Here is a 23104-nt window from a genome sequence, read left to right as displayed (position 1 = left end):
AAAGCATTCTAAATCTAAATATAGTCTATCCCAGGAAGAAGATAGTACCAAGCCTGTTGGTATAGACAGACCAGGCATTAATCTGGCAACCAAAATAATGAGATGTGACCACAAAAGTAACATAAAGACATGGCTGCTCACAGCACTGTCACCTCAGAAAGAGCACCAGTAGGGGCAGAAGTCATCCAAACTCCTCCACAGAGCACCTACACCAAGTACAAATGTCATGAGGCTACAGTTTGCTCCATTGTAAGCCAGCAGGAGGGAAGAGACAGTAGGGAAAAAGAAAATCAAATGTGGAGCAATAGTTATGATACAGAAGGTTCTCAAAGAAAATCACTATGATGGTGGAAAATTAGGGAGGAAAGGAAGACAAGGATGTCAAAAAGAGCTGAGTGAGAGATATGACGTTGTTAAGTTAGTTAAGTTGGGGAAGGGCCCTGACAATCATTAGCTATAACCAAAGACTCTGAAGTTTTCATCACTATAAATAATAAACTAAATTCCTTTAGTAAGACACTTAGGAAGGAAAGGGGGAAGAGGCACATTATTTGCTTTCAAAGGTTAATGTGGAGTTGCCAAAATCTCTGACAAGAGATCAATGTAGCAACAGTTCTTTCATGAAAATGCAGTTAAAATTGAATCAGAATGGATTCAACGTTGAACAATTTTAATGAAGCAAGTGTCAAACAAGCACATCAACTTCTTAAAAACAAAGGAGCTCCAAAGTTTAATTACAAAAACATTGTACAGAAAACTTGGCATCTAAACAATTCCAAACACGTTAATCCAGCAAATGGATTCTGCTTTCATATATTTCTCTTAACATTTCTTTAAGTGACAAAAGCATTTTATTCTGCTCTTCTCCTCGACACCCACTTCATTTTTTTTTTATCAGTCAACACTGAAAACTGTAAACTGAAGTGACACTCTGAAAACACTGGAACAACAAAATCCATTTTTATAGGGTTAATCCACATAAATAAGAAGCTTCTTAATGAGACAAAACATCATCTGTCACATCATCAGTGAGCAAGATCTCAGTCTTCCCCCAGATGCTTCAAGATGGATAATCCACCCCACCTCCTTCCGTGTGGGAAAAAGCAAGAGATTAGTCAGCCCCCAGCTAATAATACCACCTTAAATTTCCCTATCCCACAACACTTGCATGCTTCTCAGCAGAGATGGATGAGCAGCATCCATGAGCAGATTTCTGTAAGCAGGGCAGCCTGAAGCCCCCTGACTTTACTGACAGATTGGATATGTTACAGCCTGGAATAGCATCCTACATTACATGGAATTTCTGGAGTCTTTATGGGATACAACTCCAGGTATTAGGATGCCACAGAACTTCAGAATTTTGTAAATCAGTTTTTGGCCACTTCAACAGAGAGTCAAACATCACCAGTTCTTAAAAACCAAGATACACACAGGAGATGAAGGTGTAGGTGCTTCTTCTGGAGACATTAATAACCTCTAGGATTTACAACATTCATTACAGAACCCATTAAAAAAGTTCATGGCAGCATCAGCTGGTCTCATCCATACTAAGGAGAGTGGAAGTCAATGCAGCAAACTGAGGTTCCTTTTTGTGAAGTCTTGAAAGCAAAACAGGTAACAAGAGAAAGGAGTTTCCTCCCTGAAGGAAGACTTGATTTACATGAAAATCCTTGCTACTGGGCTACAGCAATAATCCCAGGAGTAAGCTGAGACCTGGCATACAAGGAGCTGACCTGAAGATGGCTCCAGGCCAGCATGAAGTCCATGTGTACAGCGCAGGAACGTATTTGTGTCACAGGTGCGTTAAAGTGATGCTGACAGCAACCCATAACAAAGAAAGCAACCTCCAATTCCTAACAGGGAATCTCAACAGATGTCTTAAGCAGGAGCAAAGAGATTGTCATGTGGAAGCAAGAGCATTTCAACCACCCCCATAAAGCCCAGAGATGTCAAACAAGTGATGAGTCGAAGTCAGAATCAACAATTTGACAGTAACCAAAGGGCAGTGAAAGTTTTGAATAAGCCAGTGCAGACAGTGGGTGCCTTCAGCTCTGCCAGGAGATGTGGTGTAGCTCAGCAAGATCAGACTCAAACTTGCAGAGCTCTATCCAATGCAAGTAAAAGGCCATTTTGGTCACCTGGAACATAAAAATTCTGAATGCCATGGGCTCCATGGGCAGTACTTGAACTGTACAAAAGGTGAGAGCACAAACAAGCTGTAATGCTGAGTTCTGTGGGCTACTATGTGGACCTAGTTACTAATAACCTTCTCCGCTCTATTAATTCATGCAAAAATATATGTGCTGCTTCCAGACATTGCTTCCCAGCACAGTGATTTCAGGAGGGCAGAGGAGGGGAAAAAATGCAATCCCCGTGCCCATTTCTCTTTTTATAGAAAACTGCTTTCCCCATGAAATCATTCTCTCAAAAAACAAGGCAATAACATCAAATTAGACTGAACAACGTATCAGAGGAAGGGCAAGCTTTGTGGGTTTAGTCTAAACCAAAGAACCCCATTTTCTGTGCTGAGAAGAACTAATGTTTTGCTTTCTATCTTGATTTCCACTGATCTTTGTGATAGTAAAATGCTCCAGCAAACATTTTGAAGAGATAACAGGAGACCTTCACAGAAGAGCAGGATGCAATGTGCAAGAGAGGTGCTTGAAGAGAGGGGGGGGAGAGAGGAAGTCTGTCTCACAGTAGAATCAAGTCACAAAGCATCAACCACAGCCAGTCTCTAGCAGGGAGCAAACTCACATTGTAGGAATTGCAGGCTAACACAAAGAAAACAGGATTCTGCTTAAGAAAAGCTCCTATAAACATAGCAAGAGGCGTAGACAAGACAGTGCACCAAGGAAAACTCCCTGTTAGAGCAGAGAACACAAGCGCTGCTATCCAGTACTGTAAAAATCAGGGAACAAGATCAAAAGAAGGAAACTAAATTGAAGGAAGGTAACCCCACAGGATAAACATGAAAACAAAATAAAAGACAGTAGAAGACATTAGGCAATATAACACATCAAAGTTATTACTACAACATATACGCTGACACCATTTCACAAGCTGAGATTTCATCTCCACAGTCAGCCAGTCCACAGAATGCAGGCACCCTCACGCCCAGCAAAATCCATAAAAAAAATGTAGATTGCACGAAAGTTGCATGCTCTTAAATGTTCACACAGAGGACAGTTCCAAATGTTTAGTGGGCGGTGTCCGTGGCTTCTTAAGGTCTCTTAATGCATTGATCTGTTTGTCTTCCTGACAAAACACATAGGCAGGGCCCAGGACAAACCCACCATCCTGCCCTCCCACCCTCATCTTTCCCTCATGGCTTCTTATTCCACACTGGCCAAAAATATTTTGTAAAGCTTCCCCGGGTCACGAGACCTGCAGACGAAACAGAGAAATAAGAGTTAGAAGACTACAATCTGCCAGGACTAAACAGGCACCGTGACATGATTTTTTTGGATGCTTGATCTGAAAACACAATGTTAAGCATAGTAAAGCAGCCTCTAGAGACAGAACTAAACTGAGTTGCTGTTTCCATCCAGTGCTAAATAACAAAACCCTTCCTCTTCTTCCCATATACTGTTTGCACAAAGAAGGTTTTTACCATGCAGTACAGCCAAACCAAAATATACACCAGTATAGTCAAACAGTCTCTCAACACAATGTACTAAGCCACCAAAACCCACCTCAGATCTGTGAAAGAGTTGCTTTCAGAAACACCATGATACAGTTTTCTGTGGAATTGATTGTAATGTGTCTCAACCTGGGACAGACCACTCAGTTGATAGAGATTACATTCAGAATTAATATACTTCACATGCACATTAACAAAGGGACACCGATGATGACAGCTTGTTGTTACAGTGTATTATGTGCCAGCTGAACCTTTTATCCAAAGCTTCCTTGTTTTCTAGGGAATCTCTACCATTTTCTAGGTTTGCATCCAACAAAACCCAACCTTCTTCCTTCCAAAATTTTGCCTCAAAATATAATCATTACCAAGTGAAAGTCAGTGTAATTAACAGTCCCATTAATTACTTGATCATTATATTCCGTTACATGCATACAGTGAAACTATGTGATTATTAAGCACATTTTTAATTGCTTCACACTGTTTTGCTGCTGAAAAGAAGGAAGGCATTGGGAAAAGGAAAGAAGAGAAAGGAGTATTATTTTTCAAACAGAAGGCAGAAAGAAGAATTTTAAAGCAAAAATTACTTTTTCTAAATCAATTACAGCCAAATCCAGTTTATCCAAGAAAACTGTATTTGCATGTTTAGGAACACAGAAATTGTCCATCCTTTGAGAAAGATGAAGCCACCTGGCAAGAGAGTGAAAGTCTAGATTTTAGTAGCTTTGAGGTATGATTTTTCTGGCAAGATGCTTAAAGGACAAATACCCATTTTTGGGCCTGGCACACCCTTCTAATAACTGATGGATAAGAAACTGCTTTCCCTCTTAGCCATTCTGTAAAACCTCCCCTCCCCCAATTCTCTTTCTAAGCCTGAGAACTAATTGAAAACAGTATACGAAAAGGAGGAGGTTGATGAGCTGCTGAAAAATCCCAGACCTGGATCGACAAGCTGTTCCCTTCACAAATAGCAGCAGTAAAGGCACTTCTTTATTCTGCTGGGAGCTCAGTCATCTCTTAGAACTACAGTCCGTTCCATCTGGCTACCCTCCGGAAGGACAATGATCTCCCAGCTAAAGCCACACTATAATGGGAAATGTGTAATTAACTGTTCTACACAGTATCACAAAAGGTCAGAATCAGAAAGGATGAAAAGCTCTGTCTTCATATTTGCAGATGGCACAAGGCAGCTTTATTTGCATTTCTAAACACTATTCAAGACATGTACAGTAGATCTCTACATAATAAATGCCTAACAAATGAAGGTATGTACTTTGTTAAAATAGAAATAGGCAAAGTCCTCATGGCTGCCTAGTGCTGTGCATCATGGGGAAGTGAGAGGTGGGGGACATGCAAAGCAGCACAGTAATGCAGAAAGACTCATATTTACTTCTTTGTTAATTTGTTTTTCCACTCTGTTCTCTATTACAGTTTTCTAAGCCGTTAAACAGCAGCAAAAATACAGAATCATGAGCTCAATAATAATCTATGCACAAGCCACATAAACATCAGTCTCAGCAAATGCTATGTATAGCTTAAACCATACCTCAGTGTTCCATTTACATGTAAACCTTCATACTCAGAACAGCTTGACTACAGGTGTTATAGAGCAGAGGTAGGGTATTTTCAGTTTATAACAGGATTGAGTTCACCTGTAACCTCTTGAGACAAATAGAATTTCCCTGTGGCCATCAGTTTCTACAATTACTGCTGAAATTTTCAGATTTACTTCACTCAAGAATGGAACCTTCTTCTAAATTAGTCACCCTGTTACCATTCTGTCAGAACTTACTCATCTTACACAAACACAAAAAGATCTTGGAGCTAAAGGGAATTTCAGAACCCTTTAATGCCATGGAATACTTTCAACCCAATTTGACTTTCAAAAAGACAACCTGCTCCTGCAGCTTTGAGGAAGAAACCTTTTTGATTGTACAATATGGTGATCAGCACATGAATCAGCACCAGAACAGGTGCTAGAAGTACAGAGCAGACATCAAGAGCAGCCAGGGAGAGAACACTTACCCTGTCACTAACGCTCCAGCCTGTTCACCACATCCCGCACCGTGGCGATGAGGTTCTCGTTCTCCTGTGGGTTGGCCAGGATAATACTGTGCAGTCTGTTCATGTAGGAATCAATAGTTTCCATTGTGGGGGTTTCCCCACTACCTACAGTGAACATGGTGAAATAAGCCAAAAGGTATTTTGATGACCACAGCAATTCCAAAAAGTTCACACTGTGCTAAGGGTAATTCATGCCAACACACAAACTGCTATAGGAAGTGATTTTGTTATGCGCCACCTCTCGTGACAGACTCTGCAAAACCATGTCTTCCTAACTCCATGAAGTGAGTAGTTCCAAGGATATCAGGACTAATGAAGCATGGTTCTCTTTGATTGGGGTCTCATAGTTGATTATAACAAACTCTTTCAGCTGGGCATTCATAGAATCTAAGTGGATTCCCTGGCAGCTGACAATACAGACACAGCCTTTATTTTAATCAAGGAACTTGCAGGTCCTGTCTATTCTATTTAGTAACATTTTTATAAAACAAGTGAAGGAGAGCCAGGACTGAATATGTGTCTCACTTTATCAGGAAGAGTAAGAGCAACAAGAAAATAAATGTCATGTTGAAATAAAGCACCGACTCTACATTTTCCCCTGCATGCATTTTAATATTTCATTATCCAATGCAACAAAAGCTCAGAAACAGCCAAGAGCACAGAACTACAACAGCAGACCATGTGTTCTCAGCTCACAACATCATATAAACACGAGCAGTTAAATTTAACAGGCTCACCTGGCAGTGGGACTCCAGCAAAGCTGCTGGTGAGTGCCTGGCGCAGGGTCTCGAGGTGCTGCTGCAGCACTGTGTTGCGGCTCCGCTCCTGGATCACATCCACCTCCAGCTTCTCCACGGCCGTGCGCATGCTCTCCACGTGTTTCTGCAGGGCAGCGTTCCTCTCTTCAAACTCCATGTTGGATTTACGCAGCTGCCGCAGCTCCGCTTCACGTGCTGTGAACATCAACCCATTCCCAGAGTCAAAAAACGGCTAAAAACATATCTAGCACTGGTAGGCAATGAGGCAGAATGCTCTAGAGTGCTCAGCTGATAATTACAAATGGTGCAGTTGTGGTTTAGAGATAAAAAGCATCCCATCACAGAGTGACAATAGCACCTACAGTAGCACTTAAATAGAGTTAACTCCTGGAGAGTGAGACAAATCAGAAAACATTCAAAGCATGAGAATGGAAGTGAATGGGGGAATTGGTCAGGGAGCAAGACTGAATTCAAATGCAATCAGAATGAAAAAGCTTAGCAGCAGTGCTAAGAATCCTGCAAACAAGACACCAGTTACAAAAATAATTTTCTATTGACCATGAAAAGTATCTGAATCTTAATTCTGTTCAGTCAAGAAAGTCTTCAGGAAATATGGCAAAAAAAACCCCTAAACTCTTGAGACACACAGATATGAAAACCAAACAGAGTAACAGAAAATATATCAGTGTAATCTTCCACATACTGGGGGGAAATAAAATAGTGCTAACCAGCCTGAATCATCATCAGGCTACATCTTAGCTATTTCTTAGTCCTATAGAACAGTAGATAAGAGCTAGGACTGGCTGGAATAAGCATCAGAAACATTCTCAAAAAAGGCTAATTTGGGAAGACAGTGTCAGGAAAAACTGCTTTTCAGCCATTGTGTATATACAGAGGTAAGGTAATAGCAGAAATTATACCCAAGTCATTACTTGAGCTGAGACAGGAGAGTGCAAAGACTCTTCAGCTGGACAGCATTTGCCAAGAACTTTGGAAAAGCAAGGAGGAAAGGGTCCTGCAAAAGTTTAGCTTACCTTTACTATGATTCAGGAACTCTTCTGTGAAGATTGGAATATCAAAGACAGATCTCTCCTTTGTATCTGCTTCTTTCTACAAAAGAAAGAGTAATAACATAGCTAAACAGTTTGTTTTCAGGAATTCATTTAACTGTTTTGATCATGAGAATAAAAAGCCAAGGAGACCTGAGGCAGCAAAAAAACTGTACAGATCAAAGACACTTCCAGCTCCTACCAAGAAAGGCCAAAGGATGTGTCAGCTTTTCAAGATATAGGTTTAATAAAACATCATCATTAAGAAATAACACATAACATACTAAAATACACTCTTTCACCCTAATGACAACATATGTGAGAATTATTCCGTTTTAAAAACTATTCGAATGCATTTATATTTTCCACCATCAACCAACTGACACATTCTGAAACAGTCTTTACAGGAACATCAACAAACAGGAGACAGAGTGAGCAAAATGCACAGTCAGTTTCATGGTTCTTGGTCTTTCACCACCAAAGCAAAGAACACTTTTAAATCAGGAAATGCTCTACAACTTAGTCAAAAAACTGTACAAAATGTGTTTTGACTCAAGGCAGAAACCCCCTACTATAACATACTTCAGTCACCACTTCTAAATTAACAAGAATTAATGCTTGTTTTAGCACCTGAATCGTTATGGACAAAGTCAATGCAAATTTGGTGTGATAAGCTGCAGCAACTACAATCAACCTGTAACTTAACACAGAAACAAAGTTAAGCAGGAAAGAGTGTCCATGGAGAACAAAAGCTTTTCAAAACTCTCAGACACCATGGTTGATAATGTGCCACAAACTTATCATCCAGAAGCGCAGTGTTACACATGACTGGTGTCCTTCAGCAGACAACCTAAATGTTTGACAGCTGATAAGGGAATTCTGGTCCCTGAGTTCAGAGTATCACGTTGGTGCCTGCCACACAGAGGGGCTACGTGGGGTGACCTGAATGCCATTTGACAGTCAACCAACACAGACAAGACTAGATGGAACTACAGCTACCCTGTCTTTACTTAGGGAGACAGACTGTCCATTGATTGCTTTTAAGGATAAGCTGACTTTTATTGTCTGGCACAATTACAGCTGAGGAGCTCTGTATTTACTGAGTGAGAACTCAAACCTCACTTGGCCTGAATCAACTGAACACACACTAGAAGCAGGCAAGACTGGAGGGAAAGGTAACAAACCTTCTCAGCTCTGTGAGGCACAAGAGGGTTTATTTGGGGTTCATGATAACACGTGCTTTTCACTGAAGTTTTTGTACGTGCTGCTACAGGGCAAATGTCTCAAGAGTATATTTAGAAAGAGAAGTCATACACAGAAGTGTGAATAATGCATTAATTTTGTCTGAACACCATCTAGATGACTAAGAATTAATGTGACCCCAAAATCTAGGATCTCAACATTAACATGCACTAAGAAATGCTGGCAGTTATGAAGCTTGGTTAGAACACTTACAGAACATCCATCTTGAACAGTCTAATCCATGCTCACTACTACTACCTATGTGCAAAGAGCCACTGGCTTGGATCATCACTGGCTCCTACAGAATAGATGGTGGAGGAGAGAGTACTGCAAAGAGAAGATATTCTCTTTGCAATCCTAGGATACAGGTTCTTCAGGTGAAAACCAAAAAATATTAAGGCCTTTAGATGTAACTGTCCAGCTTCCAAAAGGCAAGAAATTCTACTAAGCAGAAGAGTGATCATTAAAACCATCAGCACTCTCCCATTACAAAATACATTACCCAGCATATAAAAGATCCTCTTGAGAACCCTCAAGTACTTAAGCCACTCTGAGGTTCACTGAAGATTAAAATCATAAGGCTTTGATTACCTCCTATTGAAAGGGACCCAGTCTGTTCAGCTCATGTATCATTTAGTCATCCCTCAAATCAAGAGAGTCAAAATTGTTTCTATCATTTGCCTTAAATAAGATTGAACTGCTTCAAGAGTCAACAATCTTATCTGGTTACTAAGACTGAGGCTGAACTTTGAAGATTCTGCAACAAATCAGACTTGAAGTTCATAGAAACTTGGTGAAGTAAGGTAATGAGATAGTTGAGATTTTGCAGGGGTTTAAGCTCACCCTTCCTGCTATGCTCAGGCTGCAGACAATAGAAGGAAGAGATATAATAAATATACAATGCCATTAAATGTTCTCAGAGTAGGTGCCACTAGGCAACCCCTGCTCTCCTCAACCTGTGTGCAAAAATCTTTGAAAGCTTTCCTCTAACAACTGTAACAGAGTGCACGATGCCAGACCTACTTGCAGTCGAGCAGCTTGAGGAAATAAACAATAACAGAACAACAGAGAACAATTATTCAAGGGTTTAGTCACTGCTGATGACAATAGTGCACATTGCTATATGCCATATTTATGAAGCTAGAATTTGACGGAAAAAAATGTTCTATTTCATGCCCATAGATGAGCTCATGGGACAATGTGTGCATGTTTTTCAAAGCAATATCTATTAAAAGTTCTCTCTCATCCTTTAGTTATATTTTATTATAATTAGTATTTGAATTGCCCATCACGAAACTCTCTAGAGGTCAACTCTATGTACAATATTTAAAATTACCTCAACACCAACTCACAGAAACTACATCATAAACACTTAAGTGAAGCAAGGGAAAGAAAAAGGTTTCTTTGACCTTATCTTCTTATACTCTCTCAAAAAATAACTTCATCAGCTTGTACCTACTAATCACAAACACAACAACAGTAGTCAGTGCAGACAGGAGAAAGCAGCGAGACGACAAAAAGCTTTAGCCTCACTTCCAGTAACAACTTGAGTAGACACTTCTAAAAGCAATCTAAGTTTTTTCTGCTTATTCCCCACCTATACAGGATGATAATACTTGACTTCCCCACACAAAAGATGTGAAAGCACATCAGGTGATAAGCATGTGGGACTTCATAAATACAAAGGTGAAAAACATCAAGCAGTCAAAGGCACAGTTTCAGAGTAGGATGTCTGACTGACAGGTTGATGTTCAGCTGTATCTGATGAAGCTTAGAAGTCCCACAGGGTGAGGAGAATTCTTTTTTAACTGCATTTATGATGTGAAAGATCAGCAATGATAACTTGAATTAGAAGGGTAAGAGGGAAGATTCCAAACTTGTAGTTTGTCATCTGTGTAACTTAAATGTTATGTAACAGTCACAGTCAGCCTAGAACTTGAAGACTTCAGTTTTTGTACAATTAAAGACAAACTTGGATTCAGCGACTGTAGAATCAGAAAATGTGGGGACCATGTACTTCTAAAGGATAATCTCACTGCAAGCACTTCCTTTAGGAGTTAATAAAAGGCATATAAAAACATGCTAACAAAACATTTTCCTGAAAGTGAAACTTACTTTCTGTCAAGTAGACAAGACCAGTAGTTGCCTCTCAGCAGTGCTCAGCCTTGTCACTGATGTAATGAACACATTAGAAGCCAAGTGGATTGCTTTCCCAAGGCAAAAAACCTCACAAAGAAAAACAGATCTTTCAGAAAGCCCTATTGCTTACAAGTGAAGAGGCTGTGTATAAACAAGATTTTTTCATTGCTCTTTGTTTGCAATTTATTGGTAACCATGAAAATAGCTCTGTGGCCTTAGGTAATACAACTGGAGAAAGCTGCAGCATTTCAAGGGGAGAGAAACCATAGTCAGCCAAGACACACAAGATTCACGGTAAGATGCCTGTGCTGTAGTTGATGAGCTCTATCTCCAGACATTAGCACTCTTTTCCAATATTTACATATGCAGAGGGAGAGGGAGGGCAGGAGGAGGTTTAAGCCAGAGATCTTCCAATTATTTGGTTGCTTTACTCATTTTCTTCTCAAAGAAGCCACAAGCATTTGTGTTACTGCAAAAAATCAGTACTTGAAACAGCCACCTAAAGGTGCTAACTTGGCAGGTTTACTAAGGTCTCACACTATTTTTAAGTTCTTAACATTGAAGTACAAAACAGACCTATGTTTTAAGTGTACCCTATGCTACATTTCATCTCAGATCATTTGTACCTGCCCAAGACTTACCAAATTTAGTTTTGTCATACTAATGAGTGTAAGTATACTCAGTGGTTTCTAACTTTTCCAAACCTGCACTAGGAAGAGAAAGAATTCACACTCAAGTTCTGATAAACTGGGTTTTGTCTTCACTAAAAGTTTTTTTTCCACCTGAAAGTCTACCCACTGATGTAAGCGTAGAATGAAGAGGTTTACCTCATGGTCATGAGCTGGCTGTCTTGCTCCATCTGAGAAAGAAAAACAAACAACAAGTCTCTCAAAATAAACAAAATTGGAGAAAATGACCAAAGAATTAAAGTAGTTACACAACCATAATTACACAACAATTCTAGACAGACTTGTGCAGCTCTCCTACTAAGTCACAGAGAAGTTGTGTCTAACTTCAATACTCTTAATGCACATCCTCCAACACAATCTAGATACAGTTAAATTCACATGAGTCTAATCCCCTTTACACGCAGCTGATGTAAATGCCACAGAATGAACACATTCACTTTTTAACAAGCCTTTAAATGAAAGGCTTTAAAGTAGTGCCAGGCTACATGACTGGCTGGGAATCTTCTGTTGTTCTAGCTAGGCACATATTTTTGTCCCATTCAATACCTTGTCTGTGTGATTTGCCTTTTTGTCTGTCCTGTGCTTTCCTGCTAAAGACTTTGTAGGCTTCAGTCTTCTGATACTGCTCCAGCTCCCGCATATAACGCTCCTTATCTCTATCTGCTTCATCAAGGTATCGCTGAAACAAAAAAGTCCAAGAGTTTCAGGAAGTTTCCTCCCCTTCTGGAGGAAGGGAAGAAAAACAACTTGTCAGATGAAGTGCTGATCCATTTCACCTATGCAAACAGGAAAGGAGTGAAGAAACAATGAGATGCACAGACATAAGATCTCTGGATAAAATTACTGTATTCTGGTGTCCCATTTTTCTCTCGCTTTTTTATAATAACTATTCTGTTAACTTTTTTTTTGTTAGGCCTAGGAGTAACTTGCTACTAAGCTACTCTACTCAACAGAACGTTACCTACACTACAGACCAAACACTTCAGAATTCCTGTTCTGTGGCCAGGATTAAGTGCTGCTAAACAATAACATCTTTACAGATGATGCTTTATGGTTCAGACCTGTAAGAGTGGGGTTCCAAATACACTCTTGTTTTCATGCCCCACAGACAAAAAAGTACCACCACACACTTGGCACATCTGAGAGGTGAACAAAACATCATGGCTATTGCAAAGAGCAGCATAAAAATAAAAGAGCCTGGTTTTAATTGATATAATCTATCTGCATTTTGGTTAATAGAAATAATTTTTTATTAGCCTGGAGGTATTTCACACATCTGCATGACAGAATGAGCTTAGCTGGAAAATTCTTTAGGGGAACTGATTAACTGCAAAACATTTAATGAATGGTCACAATGCTTACTTAATGGGATCCCTTCAAGGAAAAAGTTGCTTTCCCAATTTTTTTCTCCAAATGAGTTTAAAATTCAGTGAATGTAAGAATTAAATCAAAGTGAACCTTAGTCACCTGGTGTTTTCATCAAGTCATCATGACAATACATATAAGTTATGATTTTCTTACATTTGCAACACAGTTTTGACCCTGCTGATGACATTAGACAGACTTGTACAGCTCCCTAAGTAAGTCTGCTGATGAACACTGACTGACCCAGTGTTAACATTCTGGACTGAGGTGCAAATTTGGTGATGCTGGGTTGGCATTGCTTTTGGAGATGTTATTAGTCTGTAAGATATTAGTCTGTAAGATACTAATTCTTCTTTTCCATCTCCAGCAATGTGTTGCTGAAAGGGCTCACCAGTCTTCCCTTGACCTGCTCTGAGTTAGAAGCTTACAGTTTTACAAGGACAGATTCCCTGGGGATTGAAAAAGCAGCATACAGAATAGAGATTTGAGCTCAATTTCCTTTTTCCTAGGTTAAAAATCTGCCTCAGACATGATAAGAATATGTTAAAATGCAGGGGACAGAGGGGCTGAATGTCTTTTTCCGTTCTCTCCCAGTAGACATTTTCATCAGGAGTATGTTCCCACAAGACATCCTCTCCATGGATGTATACTTCCAATCTTACGTAAGAGCAATCCTGACTTTTCTCTAAGCAACATCATTCTCACTATCCCTGACACCAAATCAACTGCTTTGCCTTGCCACACATTTTCCATTATGGTTAAACCACAGTGCCTATGCACCATCTTACATCATCTCTAAGTTGTACTCTACAAGCTTAGTAAAAAGCAACAAAGGAAATCTTGGTTTTTTTGCATCATCCCATTTTTCATTTTACCCTTAAAAGTATTTTTCAAAGTTCAAATATCAGGATTAAATTCACGAGAGCATTCAGCTGCACTGTGATTTAGAAACTGCTTTGCAGTAATCTCCAGATGGCAATCAGGTGTGGACAGTAAGATACCCATTAGCAATTAATCCATTAACAAGGTCCACTCCAGAAGGCCCTAAAAAACCAGCCCAAACATGGCCTTGAGCTCCATTTACTTATCAGACAGTGCAGAAGGCCACAGGACTCCCAGTTAGGAGACATCACATCCCAAGACTCTGGCCTTACAAGTCTCAGCTCTATCTGAGTTGGTACAGCAGAGTTACATCCAGATGGATCACACAAACTAAGGGATGTCTCATTAGAGCAATCCCCCCATTCTGGATGCATTCTTACATTACCTAGAGGATACAGTTCTCCCTGAGTCACACCTGGAGGAGATGTGACAGCCCTGCCAGGGTTCATCATTTGAACCTGTGCCCCTTACTTTGAAATTTCCTCCCAAACACGATTTCAACCAAAAGCCTGTGCTCCCTTCCTCACTAAGCAACATCCCCATTTAACAGCAACCATACCCAGCAGGGACAAGGGAGTGTAACAGTACCCGTTTCTCCTCAGGAGGCAGTTTGCTCCACTCATTGCCCAGCATCCTGGTGATCTCTGGGAAAGGGACTTCTGGTCTCTTCGCTCGCAGCTGCTCCCTACGCTCGTTCATGAACCGCACGTACCCTGTGAGAGGCGATTTGGGGGCATTGGTGTCCCTAAGGGGTTTCTTCCTCTTTCTCCCTTTGGCCCAGCCTCCTCGTTTGGTTCTCTGCTGCTGCAAAATGAAAACAGAAGACAATTGAGACTGAGTGAAAATAAGCACATCTGGAAGGAATAAACAATTTCATCAGGAGTACATTGCTGCAAATACCTCCTCTCCATGAATGCAGGTTTCAAACCGTACTTTAGAGCTATCCTGACTTTTGTCTAAACAAAGCCAAACAAGTCTCATTGTCAACAGCAGTTTACAGTTTCTCCTAGTCCACAGAGACAACAAAATAACATTGGCATCAACTTCTGATTGTAAAATCACAAGGACTGATAATCCTCAACATGATCATCTTAACTAATGCAACTGCAAATATTTTTAAATTACTTGTTTGCTTGGTTTTGGTTATTCTCACCCTCACATACCCTCCACCCAAGTCATTTACTTCAACAGGCTTTTTGGAGAGATCTTGTGCATTAGTTAATAATTGATAACTAGTCATTTTGCACCTTCCAGATCTTTGTCCTTCACGCACAATGTGCCCAAAATGTAGGTGTAAGGACAGTATACAGGCTGTCCAACTCTCATCTGTTCAGTAGATTGTCTTTCCCACTAATCACCTCCAATGGAGCAACAAACAAACTCCAAAGGAGGGAATATTTTAAGATGTGCCTAGGGCACACTGAGTTCACAGGAATAACATCATTATCACTCATCGTCTTGGCTTCAAACTATTTCTACAGCAATTTCTGGACAACACTACTTTCTAATGCTATGTACATACAACTATTTTCAGTACTTCTAATGTTTCCCCAGATCAACATGTTCCTGCCATCGTGTTACTTTTTGTTGTCTTCCTGGAATTTTATTACTTAATTTAAAAAGGACATCAGAGCTGAAAACAAACTACAAGGAGGAATATCAAATGCACCTATCAAAAAAACCCCAAAAAACCCCAAAACCACTTCCAAGTCAAACTTCAGGTCCTTCATGATTTAGTCACCAACAATCAGAGTTGGATGGTACACATAGTCTGCAGCATAATGGTTTTAAAGACATCAGTTACTACCAGAACAGTACAATGGTCTCACTTTGCTGGCTCACAAGAGAGAAAATAAGTTGTGGCAGTTGAACATTCAGTCCTGAATGCAGCACCAGCCTGTGGGCCCCTCTGGCTAAGCTGAGACCCATGTGCTGTGCTCTGCACATTCCAACTGCCAGCTATCTGTGTGCAGCTGTGCAACACAGGAGAAAATTAGGGAATCAGAAGAAGAAAATGGCAAACGGATAAAAATTTGTGATTCTATCAAAAAAAAAAAAAGAGCACATAAGACAAATATAATGACAAAATTCCATGCCTTTGCTTCACTGAATAGTTACTATTATTTCATCTCACCTCCTCCTCAGGCTTCTGCTCAGTGGTTTCAGCAGCAGTAGAAGACTCATTTTGCAGCTGCTGAGCCTGTGACAAGTCCTCCACCAAATCTGGGTTATTCACAGGCTGCAAAGTTCCACCACTGAATGAACTCTCCGAATTAGCTAATCTGAAAAAGCACAGAAGAGGAGAACAAAAAATTTAATCATCATTCCTATATCACTTCCTCCCTAATCTTCTAAAACATGCAAAAATGTTGCAAATATATTCATTCTCACACTAGTAAGAAAAAAGGGGATTTAAAAGTGATTTTTGAAGAACTGGCAGTTCCATCCAAGCAACCACTATAACTACCACAGTGCCTATGGACGTTCAGACCCCGTTTGATTTTTAAAGTGGTATTTTGTTTCATTTTTAGTGAAGCATTTGATTACACAACTTTCAGGCAAGTGTATGTTTGGATCAGAATCCAGACAGCATGAATCTGCCCTTCTTCAAAAATACCATAAGAAATTTGACATTAAGTTTCATCATCAACCAAGATACACCTTTCTGGATGTGTTTAATGTATTTCTCCACAAATACATTTAGAGGTGTGTGGTTGTGTACGATCTTGGATTGAACTTCAGCCCACACAATCTGCTGTTCATACACGTGGGTATTTAAACACATGACTAGCTCCCAACAGGCTCCAGAATGGCCATTATTTAATTTTGCTACAAGAGCTGTATCAATCTACCTTACTCCAAAAAACGGCGAGATGTCTGGAGGCAAAAAAGAAGACCAAGCATGTAGAAATACTTCTGAAGGTACACTTGAGTGATGGACACACATTTTGGGGCAACAACCCCCTGGACATTTTGAGCACTGTGCTCAGTGGGCAAATTAATATAAGATTTTTGGACTAATCTCAGATTTTAAACCCTTCTTGAGGCTAAAGATTACTTGCCCTTGCCCAGTTACAGTCATGAAAATTCCTTTAACAGCAGGGTATGCTTCAAGTCTCCTTTGCTCATTTGTACCAGTCTAAAGCTACTCATGTCTATGGCAAATTTTAAATATTCAAAATAACTGTTCCTATTGATGTAGAATACAGCTATAAAAAATTGATATTTATTAACAGAATTGTTATTTGAATTCCCATGGGAATATCTGTCTTCAGAGAGAACAGCATAATTTCATTACTCAATACAATCAGCAATTGTGACAATTACTGGTAAAGGCACAACGGCTGGCGAGATCTGCGCCTGAATTCGAGACACCAGATTGAGTTCATATTACTGACAATTAGAGAGGGAGCAAGGGAACAAAGCAGACACCCTCCCATAAGTTAATTATATTTGGTGTTCGTCAGAAAGAATAGGAACAGCGCAGCTCTGGATACACTGTTAGGGTTTGAAGAGTATTTCAGTTTTCCTCTCCATTCCCCCTTAGCAGAGAAGCTCTCTAAACTGTACCTACAGGAAAAACTTCATGTGATGCAACCACTTGCAGCAAACACTGATGAAAGCTCAGCCAAAATACTAATACCTCTTAAACACAAGCCTAATTGGAACATGGACTTAATTTGGCACCAACAAGTTTGAAGCCCCAGATAAGTAAATCCAAATTCAGGCCCATTTGAAGTGAAAGTGTCCACATTCATTTTTACAGGGCTTTACCTGACTGCCAAGTCTGAATTTTACTTCTTGGTGCTTTGCAAAACAGAAAGGAAGCTTCAATTATCAAAACACAGCAAGAATTTCATGTATTCTTAAAAGAAAACTTCTTTTGGCGTTGTGATTTTAAGAGGCCACTGTTGCAGTTTGCAAAAGCAGAGTCAGACTGACAAAAATGAGACATCAGTCTCAGTGATCAGTTTCAGACATCAGTTTCAGAGATAAGTGATGAACAGTATGTCTTCAATTGAAATAATTTACTTAGCAGGGACCACTATGACCAACAGATGCTTCCTCCCACTCTCTCCCCATAAAGTCACTTGTCTTAAGACCAAAATCCTAGAGATTTACCTTTTAAACTGAAGATATACTAAAGAACAGTTTGTGACCACTTCCATCAGTTCAGACGAGTTCAGGTTTCTCCTAAACAGCATCCTGTGAACTTCTATCAAGGCCAAGGGAATGTGGCAAGATTGAATTTTGTCGGGTTTATTTCTCTTTTTAGAAATTACTGAGAATGCCCTCCTCCCACTGAAACCATTTCCCTGATAAGTACAGAGATAGTACCTACCAGTCAAAGGTGAAAAAGGAGTTGCTTACCCAGTTACATTAATTTCACTACCTTCCTTAGATCCATCCTCATCTGTAAAAAGTGGAGGAAGATTGGAGCCAGCTACCAAGTTCTCCATACCTCTGGGGGAAAAAAATACAGGTAAAAAAGGTTAAGTTAACTATGTCATTGTTTCCCTTCGGCAGCACTTCAACTCAAACATCATAACATACCACAAATTTTTCACCCCATAAACCAGTCGGCCAGTCATAGCTGATTGGCTTCAGGACAGATCCTGCAGGCAGATGTGCTTAAGGTCAGACAACAAAGACTGCAAATGACACTTCAATTCCAGGTTTCCATTTTAACTGAGCCCTGTGCCAATGCCACAGTGTTGCTGGAAATTCCTGCAATTCTATTTTATCCCTCAAGACACATCTTCACTCACCATACTCAGCACAAAGGTAGGTAGATCCTGCTCTTCCAGTCCACCTGCCTAATTATTCTTCACTGTGCACCCTTCACCACAGGTTTATGTTGACCCCAGAAAAAAACTGAAACCAAGCCCCCCTGAAGTTTCAAATTAAGATTGTACTAATAATTCCTTGTCCAGATTTTCACAATTAATCTATGTGTGCAGTTGAGTAAGAGAACACAGCTATTTAGAGTATTTTACCTTCAATCCCATAGAACAGTTACTGAAGCACTACAAACTGCTGAAGCAATACAAACTGCCCCCAAGTTAGAATTAGTTCCATTTGTAACCTTGTGGCCTGCCACAGGAATTTAATGTGAGAGATGAAACCCAAAGCTTAATTAATCTATTTATCCCCTTCCTTACTAAAATACAAAACTGTTGTATTTTAGTGGTAAAAACCCAAACAAAACCAAAAACCCTTAACAAATTCGCTGTACGATTATGAGTTGCCAGTTTAGGCCATTTTGAAGGGCCACTCTACTTAAATTCCTGTTCCTTCAATTTAGGAGTCACCCTTGATGAGCAGCAGATATTCAACTTGATTACTGCTATCCCTTTCAGCCAGTACACTTGGGCTTTGGGCCTCAAGGGACTGAGGAAAGCTATCATCTTGTACTGCTTTCTCCTAGGTTGATGTGCTTTCCACTCAGCACTGAAATCCAAGTGACATAATCCAAGTGAAATCCAAGACATAAAATCCTGCTCCATGTTTTTATTATTATATGTGTTTTCCCACTTCCCACCCCAGTTCCAAACACAGAGGTTTTCTACAAAGGTCACTGCTTCTTACATCCTATAGGTTTTGCAGATCTCTATCACAAGTACGACATAGATGATATTCACCCTTTTTCTCTTCTGCTTTTCCAGCTGCTGAGATCCTTAAACCATCCTCAAGGATCCTATCATCCTGACTCCTTATCTAGAAAATAATTAAAGCTAAGCAGATGGTGGTACAGACACTGATCTCTAGCAGAGGAACACCTTTACTTGTATATAGAAAAGGCTCAACCAGGAGTGAAGAAATCGAATTCCTGTGCTGCCATTACAAACCAGGAACTGAATACAGTTTTGGAGGTTCAGCCTTAGAGCTGTGGCACAGCTGGAGACTGACCAGCAAAGGGCTTCCAGGATGCTCAGGGATCTAAAGCACCTGGTCTGATAAGGAATGGTGAGGAAACTGGGCTTGCTCAGTCTGGCAGAGGGGGCCAAGGGCCAATCTAATAGAGCTTAAAGCTACTGGATGGCAGTGGCAGAGATGGCAGAACCAAATTCTCGCCAGTTATACTGGCTTTGGAGGTTCACACTGGACACCAGGAAGCGTTCCCAGAGAGGTGGAGTCTATCCTGGTAGATTTTAAATGCTGAAAGCTGTAACTGACCTAAACTAGTGTTGGTAATAGTCCTGCCCTGAGAGGGAGGCTGGACTAAGATGACCTCCCTCCAGATGTCCCTTCCAAGCATGTCCCTTCCATGAATCAGAACTCCACATTATGGGTTTTTTTTCAAATCCTAGCATCTCTGACAGGAAAAGAAAGACAAATAATATAATGCTGTTAAGAAAAGTAGTGAGATACTCTGGTGAAACAAGTATGATTTTAATCCTTAAAGAAGGCAGTGCAAACAATACTCACACATAGAAAAGAATCTACACACATAGAAAAGAAACTAGATCAAGGCTGGGACTTTATGTATCACAAGAAATCTGAAAATTCAACTGATTTGAAAATTAAGCTCTTCACTGATATCCAGGAAGCTGTTTAAGCAGTTTCTAAATATACAATATAAATCGCTTCATGCAGTTATCAACTAACAGGGAAATTAAGTTCTGTTTCGTGTTACACAGTATTCGTCAGTTGAAAATCCTTAATTATGATTTTTTAAAAAGGAAGCCTAAGCAATTATGCCCATTGTGACCTTCTCACCAGGTCCTGATCTGTCAGCTTACATCTAACCCAAGCTCACTTTCAAACTGCAGGGAGGCAGCTGGACAGCAACCTTAACAACACATAAACAGAACACAAACACAGGAAGCTGGGAGGACCATACCCTTTTTTTATTTATCCCATATGTTTTAGATAGTAACTCTTTCAGATGATACTGACCCACATCCTAAAGAAAAAGTAACATCAGTGAATTTAAAATGGCTTCTAATCAGTTCCAGAGAGCAAGAAAACAAAACAGTTGCCCTAAAGCTCACTGAGAGCAGATGGGAACCTACACAAGTCTTTCAGTCCCATTTCTCAGGGATAACCCTCCCTGCTTTGCTCCAAACCTTTGCTCCAAAATCACTATCCACTTAGTTTCAACCCCACTGCAGAGCTACATGTTTATTGAAATACAGTTAACTAAATTCAGGGCAAAAGAAATAATGTACACTTAGTTTTCTAATGGCTTGCACATATCCCCTATTTTATTTTTTTTCTATTTCTACCCAAATGCAAAAAGAAAACTGAAACTGCTGTTAAAACTCTAAACCCTACCAGCCCTACAATTCAATGCAAGGAAGCATCTCCTCCAAATAAAACTAATTGAAACTAGAGCAGCTCTGAGTTCACTGTACTGCTACACTACTGGTTGTGTTGGCTCAAGAAAGCAATCAGCTAAGCAGAAATAGAGAGACTGATTTATTCATTAACAGCAGTATCTGATAGGATTTCAAAGGTTCAACTAACACATACACTAGCATTAGTTAACCTTCTTTATGAGCCTAGAGAAGATCCTATGCTATCAAAAATGTGGCTGAATTTATCATTTTCTTTCCCTCTCTTCCCTCATCCATCACGACTTCATGATACAGAAAGCGGACAACAGTATTTCGTAACTTTCAGTTCAAGTTTTCCAGCTGGACATTTTGGTTGCATGCCAGAGATCATACCTGTACAAAATTGTACAGAGTGAACCAACATGGTCTGACAGAATTACTCAGGAAATGAAAGAAAAACTTCTACAGCATAAAGATCTAAATGCTACTACACACATCAATACACACAGAAGGATGAAACAGACCACCTCAGCATAGCACAGCTGCACTTATCTGTCAGGAGCCAACTCAAGTCAGAGCAGCACAAGTTCATGGCCACACTGTCCCAACACAAGCTACAGGCAGCCCTTCTTCTCCCCCACCAGGCATTCCTGTCCCATGGCTCGTCCCATGTGAGGTCTCTTCCAGAGCCTAAGCAAAGCAACCACTGCACTGTCCAAAATGTTCACTGCTTCCACAAAACGTAACCTGCTCTGCCTGTGCACACTCATTCACAAGTGAGTGATGTGAGGCTGCGCTCTGCAGTGTCTGCACAGGTCTGGTCATGTCATAAGCCACTGTCAAATGCAGACTGACATCCTCCTCATTCCAAGGCCAGGTCGAGTCTTAAGATGCCCCTGAACACTGGGAAAAGGGTGAACAGCCCTTAACAATGCTGCCTTTTCAATGACTACATTACAACAGATCATCTTAAGAACAAAAAAAAAAAAAAATTACTAAACTCTTTAGCCATACAATTACAAGGTAAGATTATAAATACATATTATTTATTACAGTTAAGCATATTTAAATATGAAGTCAGCATCAGAAATCCAACTTGCAGGCTGATTATAAAACACTGCAGGAGTTCCAATTACCTCATCTCCAGCTCTAGTTTTAGAAACATTACTGCTGAGTGGAGAATTTTTCTTCTGAAGCCTCTCATCCCCCTTTGCCAGAGTAAATAAGTCCAAATTTTACCATTCAGAGGATAACAGATTAAAAAAAAAAACTCTGCTACGTCACAGAAGAGCCACAGTATTCCTTATCTCAGCATCAGAATCCAAGCACTTCAGAATGCAAACAATCTAAATTCAGATGATTTACTGAGAGAAAAGCCCAAAGAACCATCACTTCCTCTGCCTTTCCACATGCAGCCAGAACATCAGAAACAAAACTGAAGTAAGTCCGTCTTCTATTAAAACCACAATACTTTTGGAGCTGTCAGAGGAAGTTCAGATTCCCTCTGGCAGAGCATTTTCTTCCATCAAGCTGAGCAGAAGCATGTTATCCAACATGCTTGGCTGCAAAAAATCACATTTGACTTTCTCCCTACAGGCAACTCGTTAGACAAAGGTCTTTGTGACTAGGAAAATTACAAGCTCAACCCGATGGGATGAAGGTTTTTCTGTCAAACCAGAAAATATATACCAGAGAACAGCCAACTGCTTTTATTTTTACTTATTGCCAGTAAAAACAAAGAAACACTACAGACCAAAATAGAGACTTGCCGGAAAAAATTCCAGAGTTCCATTGCATTTCCAAGCCACTTAAGGAAAGAAGGGAAAGATGTAAAGCTTAGGTTTATGCTTTGTTTAATTGGGTCTTTGCAGCAAACACTAACAAAGCTGTTCATATTCTGACCTTTGAAACACCTGTCAAGCATCTGCAAACATGTATATTAAAAACACAAGTGTTCAATTCTGCATTCTACCCTTAGTCATATAAAAGCTTTAGG

General features: G+C 40.1%; 1 protein-coding gene across 10 annotated transcripts in view; it reads right to left on the bottom strand.

Annotated features, from left to right (window-relative positions):
- Nucleotides 1–653: 653 nt before the first annotated feature.
- Nucleotides 654–23104, bottom strand: part of HMG20A (high mobility group 20A) — a 38321-nt gene continuing 15870 nt past the window's right edge. For 9 of the 10 annotated variants that reach the window (XM_069025466.1, XM_069025472.1, XM_069025465.1 and 6 more), the window contains 9 exons: nt 18200–18292; nt 15963–16110; nt 14417–14632; nt 12128–12260; nt 11720–11751; nt 7497–7572; nt 6442–6657; nt 5666–5809; nt 654–3387 (listed from right to left, as the gene is read on the bottom strand). In XM_069025466.1, coding sequence (XP_068881567.1) covers nt 5673–5809; nt 6442–6657; nt 7497–7572; nt 11720–11751; nt 12128–12260; nt 14417–14632; nt 15963–16110; nt 18200–18288 — 1047 coding nt within the window. In that variant the 5' untranslated portion in view covers nt 18289–18292 and the 3' untranslated portion in view covers nt 654–3387; nt 5666–5672. Of the gene's footprint in view, nt 3388–5665; nt 5810–6441; nt 6658–7496; nt 7573–11719; nt 11752–12127; nt 12261–14416; nt 14633–15962; nt 16111–17950; nt 18045–18199; nt 18293–23104 lie in introns of those variants that run through there. The other variant, XM_069025475.1, reaches the window with a different exon arrangement.

Source organism: Aphelocoma coerulescens, chromosome 10 (assembly GCF_041296385.1).
Source record: "Aphelocoma coerulescens isolate FSJ_1873_10779 chromosome 10, UR_Acoe_1.0, whole genome shotgun sequence".
Taxonomy (NCBI): Eukaryota; Metazoa; Chordata; class Aves; order Passeriformes; family Corvidae; genus Aphelocoma; species Aphelocoma coerulescens.
The sequence above is the reverse complement of the archived record's forward strand: the minus strand, read 5'-3'. Positions and strand labels throughout refer to the sequence as shown.